The 17,386-nt window shown below is 41.5% G+C and overlaps 1 protein-coding gene across 1 annotated transcript in view; it reads right to left on the reverse strand.

Annotated features, from left to right (window-relative positions):
* ZNF704 (zinc finger protein 704) overlaps positions 1-17,386 on the reverse strand; it is a 251,943-nt gene that overhangs the window by 40,028 nt on the left and 194,529 nt on the right. Inside the window, exons 3-4 of the mRNA XM_033202167.1 lie at positions 17,119-17,222; positions 10,762-10,994 (exon numbers count right to left, since the gene is read on the reverse strand). Of these exons, the coding sequence (XP_033058058.1) occupies positions 10,762-10,994; positions 17,119-17,222 (337 nt within the window). The remainder of the gene's footprint in view (positions 1-10,761; positions 10,995-17,118; positions 17,223-17,386) is intronic.

The following is a 17,386-nucleotide window of genomic DNA, read 5'->3' on the forward strand; positions in this document are numbered from 1 at the left end:
GAAACTGATGGTGCAGTAGAGAGGTAGGGGTTAGCGACAGGATGAGGTTCTTCCGAAGGTCAGGAGAGCAGCACCAATACACAGAACAGGGAGAGGGGCTGCGTTGGACAAGACAGGACAGTTCTCCGCTGGAAAAAGGAGGGAAACCAGATGGTGGCTGCAGATGCAGTTAATTTGCTGATTTGGTGGAGAAGGGGGAAAAAAAAAGCATTCCTGTATGAATGTTTCTAATTTTTCAATGAGGTAGGAACTGGGGTCAGAACTGAGGACAAAGAGGGAAGAGTGTGTATGAAGTTTGAGGATACCTGAGAAGGATAAAATAGTTGCCTTACAACAGCAGTCCCCAACCTTTTTGGCACCAGGGACCAGTTTCATGGAAGGCATTTTTTCCACGGACTGTGGCGCAGGTTGGGAGAGGATGGTTTCGGGATAAAACTGTTCCATTAGGCATTAGTTAAGATTCTCATAAGCAGCGCGCAACCTGGTTCACAATAGCGTTCATGTTCCTATGAGAATCTAATGCGGCTGCTGAGCTGCAGGAGGCGGAGCACAGGTGGTAGTGCTCGCTCGCCTCCTGCTGTTTGGTCAGATTCCTAACAGGCTGTGTGCGGACTGATACCAGCCCGAGGTCCAGGAGTTGGGGACCCCTGCCTTAGAGAATGGGGAAAGGAATGGGCAAAGCATAAGACACTATTTCCGTATTTCTGATATTCATGGTGGGAAACAAGATTCCAGAAAGTTACAAGACTTATCCAGTGTCATCTGATGGCTCTTACCAATGAGTTGGTCAGATGTAAGCTTTCATAATGAATATAATAGTATTGTAGGACATATAAAGCCAAACTCCTCCTACGTCATGGGACTTTTTTAAGGCCTCAAATTGCTGATTGTTTTAGGATATGATAATCACAGTGGTATTTTTGTGCCACAACAAGTACTATTTATAAGATTACTGTTCTTCATCCTTGCAATAATGTCAAGCATTTGTTTTTTAACAAGGTTGGTCCTGATTACAGAAAAATAAATATCATTGGTTTAACTCCTTTGCATAGTTTCCATTTGTTACTTCAAGTAGATGACACATTTTGGAGGCATCAAACCCCCAGAATCCAAGGAAGCTGACCATTATCCTCTGTTAAGTCCCCTGGAATTAGGATAACTACCAACAGCAATTGTTTATCTCCTCCTCACACATACACAGACCTTCCTTGAACTCCTGCAAAAAGGCTCCAAAGAAAATAAGGTAATGATAATAAGAAACGTAATGAACTTTGTCTCCTTTTGCCTTTTTTCCTTTTGCTGGGTTTTCAAGAGGCACTTTGGGGATAGACGATATTCTATCCCAGTGCCTCACAGTGTCTGGCTCAATAAATATTTGTTATGTTCAATCTCAGAAAGGTTGTGTTTTGGGACCCTCAGAGATGAGCCACATTTGAGATATCTTAATTTATTTAAATAGCACTTTGTAAAATTTACTTAGTGAATCGTCTGTGTTCAAAGAATGTTTGTCAAAAAGATTTGTTCTGTAGAATTTAATGTTTCTCAGCATGATTAACTCTTGCTTATCTTACCTGGCTGTAAATTAACTTCTCAGGGGACATCCATGGTGATGCCCTGCATGGAGAGGACTGAATTATAAGATGGTCTTCCCTTCACTTTATATGGCACATTTCTCTTCCAGTCTTGCATACCCTACACTGGTAGCTGCCTGAAGAAAGTCTTGAGTTCACCAGAAGACAATGGAAAATCTGCTGCAGGAAAAATTGCTAATTTATAATGACTCAGGTCATTGGCAAAAGTGATTAGAAAACAATGTTGTATCCTAGAGATACAGAAAGTTCCTGTGGATTTGCAAGGCAGTTTGCAAATAGGGACTCAGAAACATAATTACATATAGTGGGAAGACTATCAACTGTTTTGGGGGAGGCGGCACTCCCAAAACAAAGTTCTGCTTTCTCCTCCACCTCTTCCTTTTGACATTCCTTTTGAATATCTCATCTCACATTTATTATCTCATTTTAGTCCAGACTGTCAGAGCTCTGCCTTCATAGTTTACACATGCACAGATAGGGGCCATCTTTAAATTTGAGGGCAACATAGCTTAAGGCAATAAGAGCTTAAGAAACACCTATAATTTGAGCCAATTCAATTTGTAGGAATCTATCCAAACAGGAATTCAAAATACTTGCAAAGACATATGTATATTCATCACAGATTTTTACACTAGATAAAAATAAGAAATAACCTCAAGGTTGACAATAGGAGATTGGTTAAATTATGCCATATGACTGTATATTAAACAATCTTAAACATGAAGTTGTAAGAAAAGCTTCTTTGGTGTGAAAAGAAAAGTTACATGTCTATTAAGGGACTTGATAACCTGTCCTATTTGACCTGACAGGTCTACACCATGCCTTTTCTGCACCATGCTCAGGGTCCCAGGAGGCTGCATTAACAGGGCTTCTGGCTCATAGATCTCTGGCTGGATCTGGCCAATGAGAGGCACCGGCAGGAGGTTGGGAGGCAGGAGAGACTGGAAAGCAGGAGGGTATTGATTCCTCCTGGCTCTCCCCTTCTGCCTGGCCACAGGTGGGCAGTGGCTACATTTCTCCTCCAAAAGTTACCCTTTCTGTTGGGTAACCTCTCCAAAAGCTATATTTCCAGAGTTCTGGTAAATCTTCTGGATTGTAGAAATTCCTCTCCTGCATAGCCTCTTTAGGCTCTAGGGGTTAGGGTTAATAATGGCCTTCCATGTTGTTAGCCCCTGGAGTCCTGCACCACCCCCTACTGATTTCCCCTAACCCTGTCTACACCTTTGTAAAGTGACTTGTCTCTACATAGGCCAAATACATTCTTGCATCAAAGCATGAGGCTCTTTAAATGGGAGTTTAGTGCTTTTTAAAGTCCCCTAACTACATCCAGTTGAAACAAATCCTTTGTCTACAAACAGACTACTTGCTGTTACACTAAAGAAAAGCAAGCCATGGGAGGAGGAGAACATGAAAAAATAGCTAAATAAACGACGCCCAGATTGCCGCATGGGTCCAAGCCTGCCCAAGGAAGCCAAACCAAGCAAAGCTGCTGGCAGAGTCGCAGCAGCCAAATCTGAACAGTCCCATCTGTGCTTCTACCGTGGCTTCTCCTCGCAGAGCTAACAGATGTTTGCAAAGCTGGAATGTCCACCAGCTCATGGAGAACAGCTGAAAATTTACCCCAGTGGAAAGCACTTCTGCAGAACACCAACGTCAGCAAAGACCTCAAGTCTAACAGAATGGTCTTCTTCATATAAAGGAGAGGGAACAGAGGGAGGCCACCGTCGATTGGGAACCACTCTGTGCCTGGTCCTGTGCTAGGAGCTTCCACATGTGTATCTTATTTAACACCCACAATAGGCCCAGGAGGAGTTGAAGCTCCATGCAGTTGTGAGCAGACTCCTGGAATCTCACATATGCCTGACGTGAGATGTATAGCAGCTTCCAGACAAACTCTTTAGAATTTCTCAACATTGATGCTCTGGGCCACAATGGTTGGATAGAACTTCCCAGAGATTTTCACCTTTGCAGCAGCTTCTGAACTGTTTCTAGGAACAACTGCCTTGGGTCTACTGGCTGAGACCTTTGGCCAAGGTTTCCCTGATTTTCTCTCTGCTTGCCCTACCAATAGTAAGCCTCAATCCTGTTTTTAAAAGATGGTTCATACTTAGGATATATGAAGTAGCTTCTATTTTCTTGACAGAACCCGGACTGATACTTAGGATTGATACGGTGACTGCTGAAGCTCACCTTCAGTTCATTGAATTATATAACATTTTTGAAGTATTTCAAAGTATTGTATAACATGCATATGACGTGTAAGTCCAACTAACGCTATATTCTAGAAAGTACATGAACATCACTTTATCACTCAGCAGCCTGGAGTTAACGTCATGTTCTGAGGTGACTGAGAGGATCTTCAGGTATTTTTTTTTTTATATGGTGACATGTGTGTGTGTGTGTGTGTGTGTGTGTGTGTGGTGTTGGAATGGCAGGACAGGGACAGGGGCTTACACATCCAAGACTCTCCAGAGAGGACTAAGGACCCTGAGGGACAGAGAGGGCTGAGTTATTCTGTGCAGGTGAGTTGGCTGCATTATACAAACTTCCTCAGCCTGTCTCGTGAAAACCCACACAGCTTGGCAGCGGCTCCAATGGCTCTTTCAGGGTCAAGAGGTCCACATAGATCCTCAGCAGATGCCAAAAGATCGGTAAATGCACTAGTGTATTTTAAAATTACTAACTTCCTAGAAGCTGGCAGGGGTTCCAGTGGTCTCCTTAATTGGGAAAGCAGCCATGTTACCTCATGCTACCTCACAGTTACACGGTATACAAGTTGACTTACCTTTTGGGGGATTTATTTATTTATTTGTAAGATGAGGGGACTAATGAGAGTAGAGGTTTTGGATCTTCAAGGTGTGTGGGGTTAATACAAAGTAACAGCTGAATTCAATGTATACCAAGCACAGATGAAACACTCCCACCTCCATGTGCTGTTTATAGATGCTGTGGTGATAAGTGAATACAAAATTAACAAAACAGTTTTGTAAATAGAATAACCCAGAATGTATTCTTTTGTGCCTGGCTTTTTTTCCCCTCTGCATAATGTTTTTGTGATACACTGTTTTGTGTATCTGTAGTTTGCTCCCTTTTATGTGGTGAAGTATCCCATTGTATGATTATAGCACAATTTGTTTATCTAGGTACCTATTGATGGGCATTTGGGTTGTTTCCAATTTGGGGTGATAATGAATAAAGCTGCTATAAACATTTGTCTGCAAGTGTTTTTGTGGACATGTGTTTTCTTATCTCTTAGGTAAATACATACCTAAGAGTGGAATTGCTGGGTCATATGGTAAGTGTATATTTAACTTTCTAAGAAACTGCCAAACTGTTTTACAAAGTGGTTGTACCATTTTACATTTCTACCAGCAATAAATGAGAGTTCCTGATGCCAACATTTGGTATTTTGTATACCAAAAATACACACTGTATAATTCCATTTACTTGAAATTCTACAACAGGCAGCATTAATCTATAGTGATGAAAGTTATATCAATGGTTGGTTGCCTGTTTGGGACTTGGTGGTGCCTTTGACTGAAGTGGGGTATGAGGAGTGCTGGCCTTGGTTAGAGTGGTGATTACCCAGGTAGAGACAGTCAAAACTCACTGAACGGTACACTTAAAATGGGTTCATTTTATTATGTGAAAATTATACCTAAGTAAAGTTGATTTTAAATGATTTCTATAACAGCAACAACAAATGACAAAAAGATTTCTGAATTAACAGAAATCCCTAGTCATTCTGTGTTTTCTCAATCAATGAATTCTAAAAGTGCATCTCATCTTTGGGGACATCTGGACATTTCTAGACATATTGAGTAGTCCTCTAACTTGGAAAGATCGAGACTGGGCTAGAAGATTTCTAAAGTCCTTTGAACTCCAATGTTCCAGAGCCTATATACTACATGGCACGTTATTCTAAGATCTTGTCACTAAGTTGCCTAGATATCATTCCTCTTTATCCTGAATTTTCTCTATCAGGCCAATCAGCTCCCTGCCCTGGCTGACAATGCTGTATGTACCATCACCATGAAATCCGTGCAGTTGATCCAAGCTGCTGTTCTTAGCACCGCCCTCCCCAGCAGTTTTAACAGATGGATCTATTTCTGGAACAGCCGTTCTTTTTGCGAGAGGCACTCTCTGCTCAAAATTAGTGGGTTAGGAATTAAGTCAGCAGAGAGACTGGCAACATGCTTATTCGTGATGGCTTTACGGGTTTGTTTTCTTCTTGGAGCAGCCATTCACAATTTAAAGTGATTCACAGCTTTTTGGCTCTGAACGATTAAAAATACAGAGTGGAGCAAATGATTAATTGTTTGCTACTGTACAACTATTACTGAAGCACCTTATGTTAACTCAGTGCCTTCTTCTCTAACTTGAGGTTCTTCCTAATACACAGGTACAAACTGTTCATGGTTAAGACACACACCTGTGAAATAAATGGAAATGATGAACGCTGAAATTTAGAAATTGCCTCTGAGATGCTGCCAATGTTCTGAAATGCAGAGTCCTGAGTCAGATTTCCTTTTATGCCCCCAATTTCTGCTACTGTCTTTGCTGCACTCACCTAGTGCATTGTAGAGGGTTTCTCAATGCACACCCAAATGAGCACAGGGTGGCTGAGGGATCCAGAGTCATCCTGAGCCACTGTGGCATTGGCGTGGTCAGTGTGGTCAGGGTGGAGGGTGGAGGCAAGCACCCCCTTCTCTCCACACCTATGCTTCTCAAATTCCCCATTCAGGCAGTTGCCAAATGGGGGGAAAAAGAGGCAAAGTATTAGCAGCTAACATTTATTGCTCTTTACAGGGCCTTTCATATATTCCTGACAACAGCCACATAGATATAGTGCCACCATTTTCCATATTTTATAGATGAGGAAACTGATGCTGAAGAGGCCAGATGACTTGCTTAAGTCACGTAAGTCCTAAAGCTGGCATGACAATTTTGGAATGCACAGATTCCAGAATCTGACAGAATCAGGGATCTGGCATGGAAAAGGGCACATAAATCATTTCTTATCAGCGCTTCTTGATTTTCTTGGGGTCTTGTGGAATTGATGGTTAACTCTTTTGACCTTCCATAGAATTCATTTTCTCCCACGAACTCCCAGAATGGCTGTATTCAGGGTCACTGCATCACCTTGTGGTCATGACGGAAATTGCACCTCCCCAAAGTCACACAACTCACAAAGTTGTTTGAGTCTGGGCTCACACAACCTGGTTTTTCTCTGAGCTTGGAAGTTCTGTCAGTCTATCTTGAAATCCCAGAGGAAAAATTCTGCTAGACCTGGGCTTGACAAAGTTGGCTGGCTGACCTCCAGAGCTAGGATAAAGAAGCCTTTCATTTCCCTTCTCGTATTCTCACCTACCTTGGCTGCAGGTTCCTTAAAGGTGACGGATACTTCATGTGGCAGACAGCCTGGAGTTCCTGTTTCTGCTCTCCATTTCTTTCTAAACTTTGTGCACCCTTGCTCCCACCCTGCCACAGAGCTGTAATTACGTCTGATGATTTTCTCTCCATGTTTTTCTCCTTGTGGGCCGAAGGAAATATAGATTCATTGCATTAACTTGCCTCAAACATTTCCTCTGCTATTTCAGTTAAACTGATCTCTGCCAAATTATAAGCTACACAGCCTTGGACAGTTAACATAACCTCAATGAGCCTCTTGGCACAATGGGGATAAGAATACATCAAAGATTTGGGGGATGATTAAATGAAATGCTACATTTAAAAGCATTTGGTAAACTGTAACTAAATATGCAAATATAGTGATTATCAGCAAATATTTCCTCCTCACTATTGATAGTAAGAGAGACTGCCTTGTCTATGCAGTGTACCACACACTGTCATCTTCTTTACATAAGTGGAACATGGATCTCCACAAGAGGTGGGAGTCAGCCGTCTCTGTGCTGGGGGGAGGTGGGAGAAGAGATGAGGAAGCTTCCATAATAATGAGAAAGGTCAGGATCATTGTTTCATAGTTCTCAAATGTCTATTCAAATGTTGCCACATTCTAGCACATTTAATCTTCATGACTATCCTGAGAGAGACATGTTAATACCTGTTTGCCTGTTTTACAGATGAAGAAGTTGATGATCAGAGAGGTGAAATGATATTCTTAGGTTCTCAAGGTAGCAAAGAATGTGAATCTTTTGATTTCCAATGAGGACATCTTAATTTACCACAAATCATATTATCTCTTTATAACAAAGAACAGAAGCTTCCAAACTTTACGGATGATATGCCACAATAAGAAATACATTTTGCACCGCACATACACATATGTGTACACTGAAACAAAATTATCAAGAAAGAATACTTATTATGTACAGTGTACTCTATTCTGTTTTATTGATTAAAGAGTGACTCATTAAATTGATTCACAACCCACTAGTGGATTGAGACGTGCAGTTTGGAAAAAACTGATCTAGAAGGTTCTCAAACAATACCCACAGAACAAGTGATTATCACAATGGGTTTTAAATGGGTATTATGAAACTGAGGGAAAGGAGAGGAGAATAAGATGAACTCAGAAAGTTCTACCAATTAGACAGGACATATTGTCTGGTTTAAGCAAATTAACTAACAGAAATCTTTTGAAACACGATTTTTAAAATCTCCAAAATAACTGTATTACAGTTACTGTGTTCTGTCACATCACGAACACTGCATTTATCACTTGTAATTATTGCCTCTTTACACATCAATTTCCAGCCACCCAACTTTTGACACCTTGAAGGAAAAAAACTATGCCTTATTCTCAGGGGAATAAGCATTTTGCCTGATACGTGCTCAATAAATATTGGTTCACCTAATAAATTTAAAAAAGAATAGCATCAGCCTCACCTTCTTGTTATTTTCACCATTCCAAGTAACTTTAAGTTCAAAAGGCCAAGGTAACAACTTGGTCTATGTAAAACCCACGCATTAAACATTAGTGGCTACAATCAGCATCCTATTGGTCTCACTTTGGGGACATCTAAAGTCTGAATAGAGGGAGAAGTCATAAAGAAAGAAGGATAGACACTACTCTTATTCGTTCATTCCTTCCTACTATCTAGCTTCTTCTGGAGTGGGCCTGTGCTCATTCAATAAAAATAAATATATATAATAAAAATTTAAAAAATAAAAAATGTAAAAAAGGAAGCTTTTTTCCTTTTCCTTCGGTGACTTGACTATAACTTAATTTAGTTAAAGCCTGTAGACCTTCCATATGGGCCTAACAAGTGCAGTCTAATTGTGATGCAAGAGTGTGACTTTTGGCTCAGTGGCTACATTAGAAATGGAAGGGTATGACAGGCTTTCATTAATGTGCCTTAAATAACATTGGAGTTCCCTGTGCTGTGAGACTTCTGTCACAATCCTGGGCCATGCTTGTTGAGTGTTCGAACTACACACTCAGAAAACCCCAGGGAGAAAGTCTGTGAAGCTTCAAGTAACAGGAAAAGACTTCAGGTTCCTACCACTGTCCTGCCTGCAGGTACCCACTGATACAAGTGCCAGCCTCTCTCCCCTACTGGTCAAGTGAAGACTCAGTGTCCCTGGGGACCCACAGGGTGCCAGAACAACTCCAGCGCCTTTGCATGACACACTGGTATGAAACCGCAACTCTTCAGGCCACTGCCTCTGGGAAGGTCAGGGGTCTACATTAATATCCTTTTTTCTGGACAAAAATGTCAGCCTTTTTAACATGTACACACCCAGAGACAGTGCCCATATCATCTCCACTGTTACACATGTGGAATGATGCTGAGAGGCGCAGGGAGGGAAGGCATTGTTGGATCAATGCCATCTCTTTGTTTTCCCTCTTTGAAATGAATTGGGGGAGGAAAAAAGTTTGCACTGCAATCCTCAGGGCTTTATATTGGATTTTTGTTTGTGAACAGCCATTTAATAATGAAGCTACCAATACTAAATTTAAAAACCAATACATATAACAACAGTTTTACATTTACGTGGTGATTTTTAAAATAATGCCAAATGTCTTCTAGATTTAGTGGTAGTATAGTGGTAGTTTTGCTTCATTCTGTGAAATGCAAATGTTTTTGAAAAATGATGACTGAACATAACTTAAATGTACCTGAAGAGAATGAAAAGAATATGGACTTGAGGCTCAGGCAGATCTGGGCTGGAACGATGGCTCTGTCCCTTTCTAACCTGCCTGACGGGGGCCAGTTAAAGTGTACAATCAATCTCCCTGATCCTCAGTTTCCTCATATCAAGATGGAAATGCAAAACTTACTATACAGGACTGCTGGGAGGATTAAACAAATATGTAATCAATTAATTTGCTAAATCAATTAATTGGATGTCTTTTTTTTCTTCTACTCCTTTTTGTTTTGTTTAAAGCGACAGGGTCTCACTCTGTTGCCCAGACTGGAGTGCAGTGGCCAGATCACAGCTCACTGCAGTCTTGAACTCTTGGACTAAAGCGATCCTCCCACCTCAGCCTCCTGAGTAGATGAGACTACAGGTGCATGCCACTACACTTAGCTAATTTTTTTTTTTTATTTAAATTTTTTTAGTAGAGACAGGGTCTTGCTATGTTGCACAGGCTGGTCTCCAACTCCTGGTCTCAAGCAATCTTCCTGCCTCTGTCTCCCAAAGCAGTGGGACTACAGGTGTGAGCCACTATGCCTGGCTCTTCTTCACTTTTTATTTAGTTAATACATAATTTCTAGGATGTAAGAATGGAAGTTTGTTTATATCTCAGCTCTTACGTATATTTCACAGATGACTGCATAAAAATGAGATACAAAATATTCTTCCCAATAACCCTTCAGGGCTGATTGAGGGAGAAAAGAGGAAAAGATATTAATTATAGTTTACATATGAAAAAAATAAGTCCCATGAAGAGAGTGAGTTCATACTGAAGCAAGCCTGAGGTCCAATTTTCTAACTTACAAATACTGGTAACTCCCAGGTCAGCAATTTATAACCAGAGGATGGGACACGTGCGTATAAACTTTCAGGTAACTTACCAGTATATGTCATTTTTTAATTGTCACCATAACAATTTCTGTTCAAACTTCAACAACATTAAAGAGGAACGTAAGCTGCTGCTTTCCACAGGAAGCGGGTGTAGGTCCAAGGTTAAGCTCACACTGGCCCTTCAGAGGGGACGGAAAGCACCTTCAGGAAACTGAACGCATGGTTGACCACCAACCTTTCTTTTCCTGGGAATGGGCTCGTCGAAGAGCAGGTTGCTGGCCTCCGCCTCGTCGATGCCGTCGTCTGGCTGCGCGGGGCTGCGGAAGGGCTTGAAGCTGTCAGCCGAGAGTGGCGGCGACGGCGTGGACGGGTTCGACTGGTCGCTGGGGGCGCTCCAGCTCCAGTAGCCGCTGCTGCTGGTGCTGGAAGGCACGCAGCCGCCCTCCTTCCAGGATCCGCTGAGGCTCTCTGCGTGCACACAAACACAGTCAGTGCCAGGACCCCTGCGTGCCCGGGCATGGTTCAGTGGGGAAGTGGGAGCCTTGGTTCTACACCATTGAAACCACTCCAGCCCTCTCAATCATCTGCATCAGCTGGGTATGTAAGTTTTAGTTCTATTTATATACCGCCTCCCAAAAGCCACATTGTAGTTTATAAACATTTAATTTTTTTAACCTCATGATAATAGGTTTTTCTAAGAGTTTTCTGATGTGTTTTTGTATTGTGCAACACAAATTCCTTGGGATCATAGTGGGGATTATATGGAAAAAACAGATTTTCTTGTTCACTAAGTTTGGGGAGCTCTGGGTTTATTGACTGCAGTAGTTCTAAGACAGGAATAGCATTTGCAGTATTCTTCTGAACGGTTTGGTCACAGAGTTCCCTCTCTCCCAACCCCTCTAATTTCAACATTTTTTTAAAAAGGGATTTCTTAGCTGGGGGCAGTGGCTCACTTCTCTTATCCTAGCATTTTGAGAGGCTGAGGTAGGAGGATCGCTTGAGGCCAGGAATTCGAGGCCAGCCTGGGTTACATAGTGAGACCCTGCCTGTACAGAAAAAATGAAAGAATTAGCCTGGCATAGTGGCATGCACCTGTAGTCTCAGCTACTCTGGAGGCTGAGGAGGGAGGATTACTTGAGCCCAGGGGTTTGAGGCTGCAGTGAGCTGTGACTGGGTCACTGCACTCTAGCCTGGGTGAAAGAGTGAGATCCTGTTTCAAAAAAAAATTGGGGGGTGGGAGGTTCTTATAGGACTGTGATTCTTAGAATACATTTATAGGAAGTTAGTCTAACACTTAAGAATCTAAGAGAAATAATTTCTGTATAGTTATCTAAAGCCCATTTCCATTCTGCTTATTACAACAAATAGTAATGCTTTACATTTTGTGAGTGTTTTACATTTTACAAAGCTTATTCACACAGTCTCAAGCATTCTCACAACATCTGTCCTTCAGAATAAGGATTATTATCCCAGTTTTATAGATGAGGACTCTGAGGCAGCAGGAAGCAAAGTGACTTGCTATGTGACTGGTAAGTATCCTTGGTGAGCCCAGGCCCAAGGTGGCCTGCTGGTTGGACCTCTTTCCTCAGTGCATGCAGTCCCTGGTCTGTAAACAACCTCCATTCTTTCTGGCAAAGCTGGGATAGGATAAGAATTTATTGGCAATAATTACTTTAAGACTGCTATTGGATATCACCTTTTCATTTGTGGTGGAAAGCATTATGAAATGTTCGCTAATGTGGAGAGATTTCTGCCCAGTTAGAATGTCTTCTGCCAGCCTGGCTAATATGGTGAAACCCCGTCTCTACTAAAAATACAAAAATTAGCTGGGTATGGTGGTGTGTGCCTGTAATTCCAGCTATTAGGGGGGTGCTGAGGCAGGAAGATCACTGGAACATGGGAGGCGGAGGTTGCAGTGAGCCAAGATCGTGCCACTGCACTCTAGCCTGGGCAACAGAGTGAGACTCTGTCTCAAAAAAAAAAAAAAAAGAATGTCTTCTAGGTGCTCTTTTAATCACTGAAGATTTGCTTTACTTTTCAAGATGCACAACCTTAATTAGCATTTGTATAAATTCTACTTTCTTTTTGGAAAATTTCTCCTCCATATTTATGTGCATTTTGAATATATTAAAACTATGTTCTAATTACAAGGAAAAAACATCCCCAAATGCCTCATTAAAAAAATACTGTTAATGTCTGTGTAATTAGTAATGAAGTGAAGACAAATGGTAGATTAGCATTCATGGGGAAATTTCATAACTACCTTTACCTAATTATAGATTTCTAGCATATTCCTCAACTATGTCAAGCAAAAAGTTAAGTTAGAGGAGTGAAACTGTAAACTGAAATAGGAGAAACTACCCATCTCATTACAGCTAGGTTCTTTTAGAATGAAATGGTCATTTATGCAGTCTCATGCTTTGCCAGCATCAACAAAACCAAATTAGCATCTCACTCCCTGCAGTCTACACAGAGACTGATGCACTCACCAGACTAGAGTTGCCTGTTGTAAATAAGAAAGCTCCATTTAGTACAACAGGAGTTCAAGAAGAGCATAATATAAGGCTTGATGATTTTACTTGGTGTGAAAAACTCCCTTGGCAGGCCCTGGGTGGCTTATAAATATACTGTAGTATGCATTTGTAAAATAAAATAAAGCTAATGGTGCTAGATGTATAATCATGTTAAGTATGAGGCACTGAATTTATTTTGAGAATCAACTATTATTACAGTGTGGTTACATGGTTTCATGTCAATGCCAAAAGTGAATTTGCTTACTGATTTATGAATGGCATTTCCTTTAGAAACACTATTTAGTCAGAAGGATTATAAGTGATATAGAAAAGTCTTTTGCAGAAAAAAGGTCTGATTTATAATATTCTTAGGGGACAGAGCCTCCTTATATTAAATCACTGTTTGTCAGGAATGGAGACAGGCACTGCTGGACTCTTACCCTCTTTGCAGACCCACTTCCTGACAGAGTGATCCTTTTTAGGCACAGAAAATGATTACAACAGTTTAAAAAAACTCACCGATGTGCAATAATTCTAGAGAAAATCTTTTTTTTCTAAAAAAGCGCGTTCATTATCATAAATTGCTTTCTCTAAGAAGTTGCTTTTTCTTACAGACTAAATGAGAGACAGCAGACAATTTGGGGTTATTCGTTGAGTAGTTATTTTTTAAACCATAAATGAGCACTGAATTACTTTATTACTATGCTAACAAAAGTTTGCATTGAAGAACCAAAAGGTTTATTTTAATTCTGACCTTTAAGTACAAAGGAACACTAAAAATGTTCTCAATTTAAAAAAGAAGCCAATGGTAAAAATAATGATTACTTTAAAATACACTTCTTTTTTTCCTCTAAGGATTCCATGATATTCTGCAATTCCTTTTTCTTAGAATATGTTTTGGGGGTTTTCCAGGGTTTTCTTTTTTTTCTTTTTTTTTTTTTTTTGAGACGGAATCTCGCTCTGTCGCCCAGGCTGGAGTGCAGTGGCCGGATCTCAGCTCACTGCAAGCTCCGCCTCCCGGGTTTATGCCATACTCCTGCTTCAGCCTCCCGAGTAGCTGGGACTACAGGCGCCCACCACCTCGCCCGGCTAGTTTTTTGTATTTTTTAGTAGAGACAGGGTTTCACCGTGTTAGCCAAGATGGTCTCGATCTCCTGACCTCGTGATCCGCCCGTCTCGGCCTTCCAAAGTGCTGGGATTACAGGCTTGAGCCACCGCGCCCGGCCTTCCAGGGTTTTCTTATTTTTTAGTTTTTAGAGTTGGAGTCTTGCTCTGTCACCCAGGCTGAAGTGCAGTGGCACCAACATAGCTCAATGCAACCCCAAAGTCTTGGGCCAGGACTACAGGCATGTGCTACCACACCTGGCTATAGTTTTGCCTTTACTATAATCTTTTTTTAGCATTGCCAAAGTGAGAAAGGTAAATCCGAATACCTATTTGCTAGAGACCCCCAGAAGAGCAGTCAGGTCACTGAATGGGAGTAGTCAGGCCCATTTCAAGAACAACTCGTCTGGTGCTACGTAAAGAGGAGGTGTCAGCTGGTTGAGGTAGCTCCCGCCTGTAATCCCAGCACTTTGGGAGGCCGAGGCAGGCGGATCACCTGATGTCAGGAGTTCGGGACTAGCCTGGCCAACATGGTGAAACCCTACTAAAAATACAAAAATTAGCTGGGTGTGGTAGCACATGCCAGTAATCTCAGCTACTTGGGAGACTGAGGCATGACAATAGCTTGAACCCAGGAGGTAGAGGTTGCAGTGAGCCAAGATAGTGCCACTGCACTCCAGCCTGGGTGACGGAGCAAGACTCCATCTCAAAAAAAAAAAAAAAGAAAAAAAAAAGAGGTGTTATCCCAGCTTGGTGAATCATGATGTTGCTGGGCAATACTGATTCATGACATTAATTTGAATTCCTAGCATCTTGATCATTATTTCCCCCTTATAATGGGGTTGCAGTAAGTTTTGGTGAGGATTGAATATATGTTCAACAAATTTATTTTAACACCTCACATCTAAAACCAAATTGGGTGTGAACCATATCTCAATCTCATAATTGACTACGCTGGTTTTTGAGAGAAGGTTTTCACTGATCAGAAGTTTCTTTCAGTGGTCTCAGTGCACTACATTTCAGTGAACTGCAAGCTGCAATCTGGCTTTCTTCCATAGGGAGTGCTCTTGACAAAGCCACCAGTGACTACCTTCTTGATGCAATATTCAGTCTTTTTAATGCATGACCTTCTGAAGCATCAGATACTTCTCCTTAAAACATGTTTTTCCCTTGGTTTTCATGAAACCACACTCTCCTGGTCTTCCTCTACCTATCTGGTCACCCGTCAGGGTCTTCCTGGGTGCTTTTTCCACTGCCAATTCCTTGCATGATGGTGAGCTTCACTGTTTCCCTCCTTAGCCATCTTCTCTTCTTACTTTGCTTTTACATAACTCTCTCATGGTGACCTCATCTACTCTCATGGCTTCAAAATGTTGCCTTCTAATTCTGTACCTTCAGCCCAGATCTCTCTCCCAAGATATACCCAAATCTATACCAGATGTTGCCCCTTGAATGATCCTCAGGCACTGCCTATTAAACATGTTTCCTATTGTCTTCTTCAGCAACTTCAGCTCTTGAACCAAACATTTGCCAATACATCTCTTCCTGTGTGTTTTTCACCTACCCCAGTGAATGTCCTCCCCTTGCTGAAGCACACCAACTGCCTGGAAGTCATCCTTGACCCACCTTCCTGCTCACTCTCTCTGTCCAGCACCAAATACTCTTGATTCTGCATTCTTCACATTTCTTGATTATGTCCTATTCACCTCCACTGTGACCACCAAGGTCTTTTCTTTTCCTTTTGGTTGATAAACCTAATCATAACTTTGCAGTGCTAGAATCACTTTAATGGTACTCCCATAGCCTTAGCATAAAGTCCAAACTCCTAGCCAGGCATAAATGACCCCTCCTGAAAGGTCTGCCAGTCTCTCCAACTTCACCTCCTACTGCCTGACCTCCTTATTTATTGTGTTGGATTATATGAGACAAAATCATATCATGATTAAGAGAATAAATCTGGAATCAAAAAGACATGGAGAATTTCAGTTCTGCCAGAACCCTATGAGCCTTAGTTTACTCATCTGTAAACTAGTGATAATAATATCTCATAGAATTGCTGTGGGAATTACAGGAGATAAGGCAAGCATAGTACTTGTTTACTGACACATAGTAATGCTCAATAAATGCTAGCCATTCATATGGCTATGATTGATGGTCTTTCTTCCCCAAAGAGACAGTATACTACCTAGGAGTGTGGATACTTTTTCAATGAGGTATTCAATTCATCTAGCATGGTACCCTGAGAGAAGGTTTTCACTGATCAGAAGTCTCTTTCAGTGGTCTCAGTGCATTACATTTCAGTGAACTGTAAGCTGCAATCTGGCTTTCTTCCATAGGGAGTGCTCTTGACAAAGCCACCAGTGACTACCTTCTTGATGCAATATTCAGTCTTTTTAATGCATGACCTTCTGAAGCATCAGATACTTCTCCTTATCTAGTCCAAACTAGAATTATCTAGTCCATTTGTTTATTCCATACACATTCAAACAGAAATAAATGTGTATGGAATAAACGAATGGACTAGATAATTCTATTATCTATAGATAATATCTATATAAGGAGTCTGAGATAATGTTTTTAAAAAATAATCTCAGAGTTCTTTGATCCAACTGCCTCCCCAGTCAAACAGAAATAATGCTAGGGAAAATAATTCATTAGCTCAATCTTCATTTACCTGGGAAAAAAAGGGACACAAGTACTGCAAAGACGTGTCCTAGCAAGGCAGAAAATAAAGGAGCTCAATAAAAGTGAGTTGAACGGAGGGATGGGTGAACAAGAAGCAGTGGGCTCCCTGGGAAGATGAAGAGGAAGCTGACAGCTCTGGGGCCCTCGATTTCTTCCATGTTTCCCTTTGCTTCCTGCTAATGGGTGAGGGTCAGTGGTTCATAGCATTTGACAGGAATGAGATGCCTCAAAGAGAAGCCCTGCTCTTGGTGTCAAGGGGCCCTTCCCTAAGCCCCATATCCTGGGCTTACCGTTTGGCCGCACCGGAGGACTTCGAACCAAAGGGCTAGTCGACAAGCTGGTTAGTACCATTGCTGCTGTCACCTTGTCCATGTCTAGTTCCTCTGAAGATTTCCTGTAAAACAGGAAGGGACATTGGTGACTGTTCACTCTGCATCTGCTGTGGGCCACACAAGGTACCATATGCTGTCACACGTTTACTCTATTAACTTATCCCCATGAACAACCGATGCTCTGTTAGCTTTATTTTACAGATGAGGAAGCTGAAGTCCATGAAGT

This window comes from Trachypithecus francoisi, unplaced genomic scaffold (assembly GCF_009764315.1).
Source record: "Trachypithecus francoisi isolate TF-2019V2 unplaced genomic scaffold, Tfra_2.0 Lachesis_group7, whole genome shotgun sequence".
Classification (NCBI taxonomy): Eukaryota; Metazoa; Chordata; class Mammalia; order Primates; family Cercopithecidae; genus Trachypithecus; species Trachypithecus francoisi.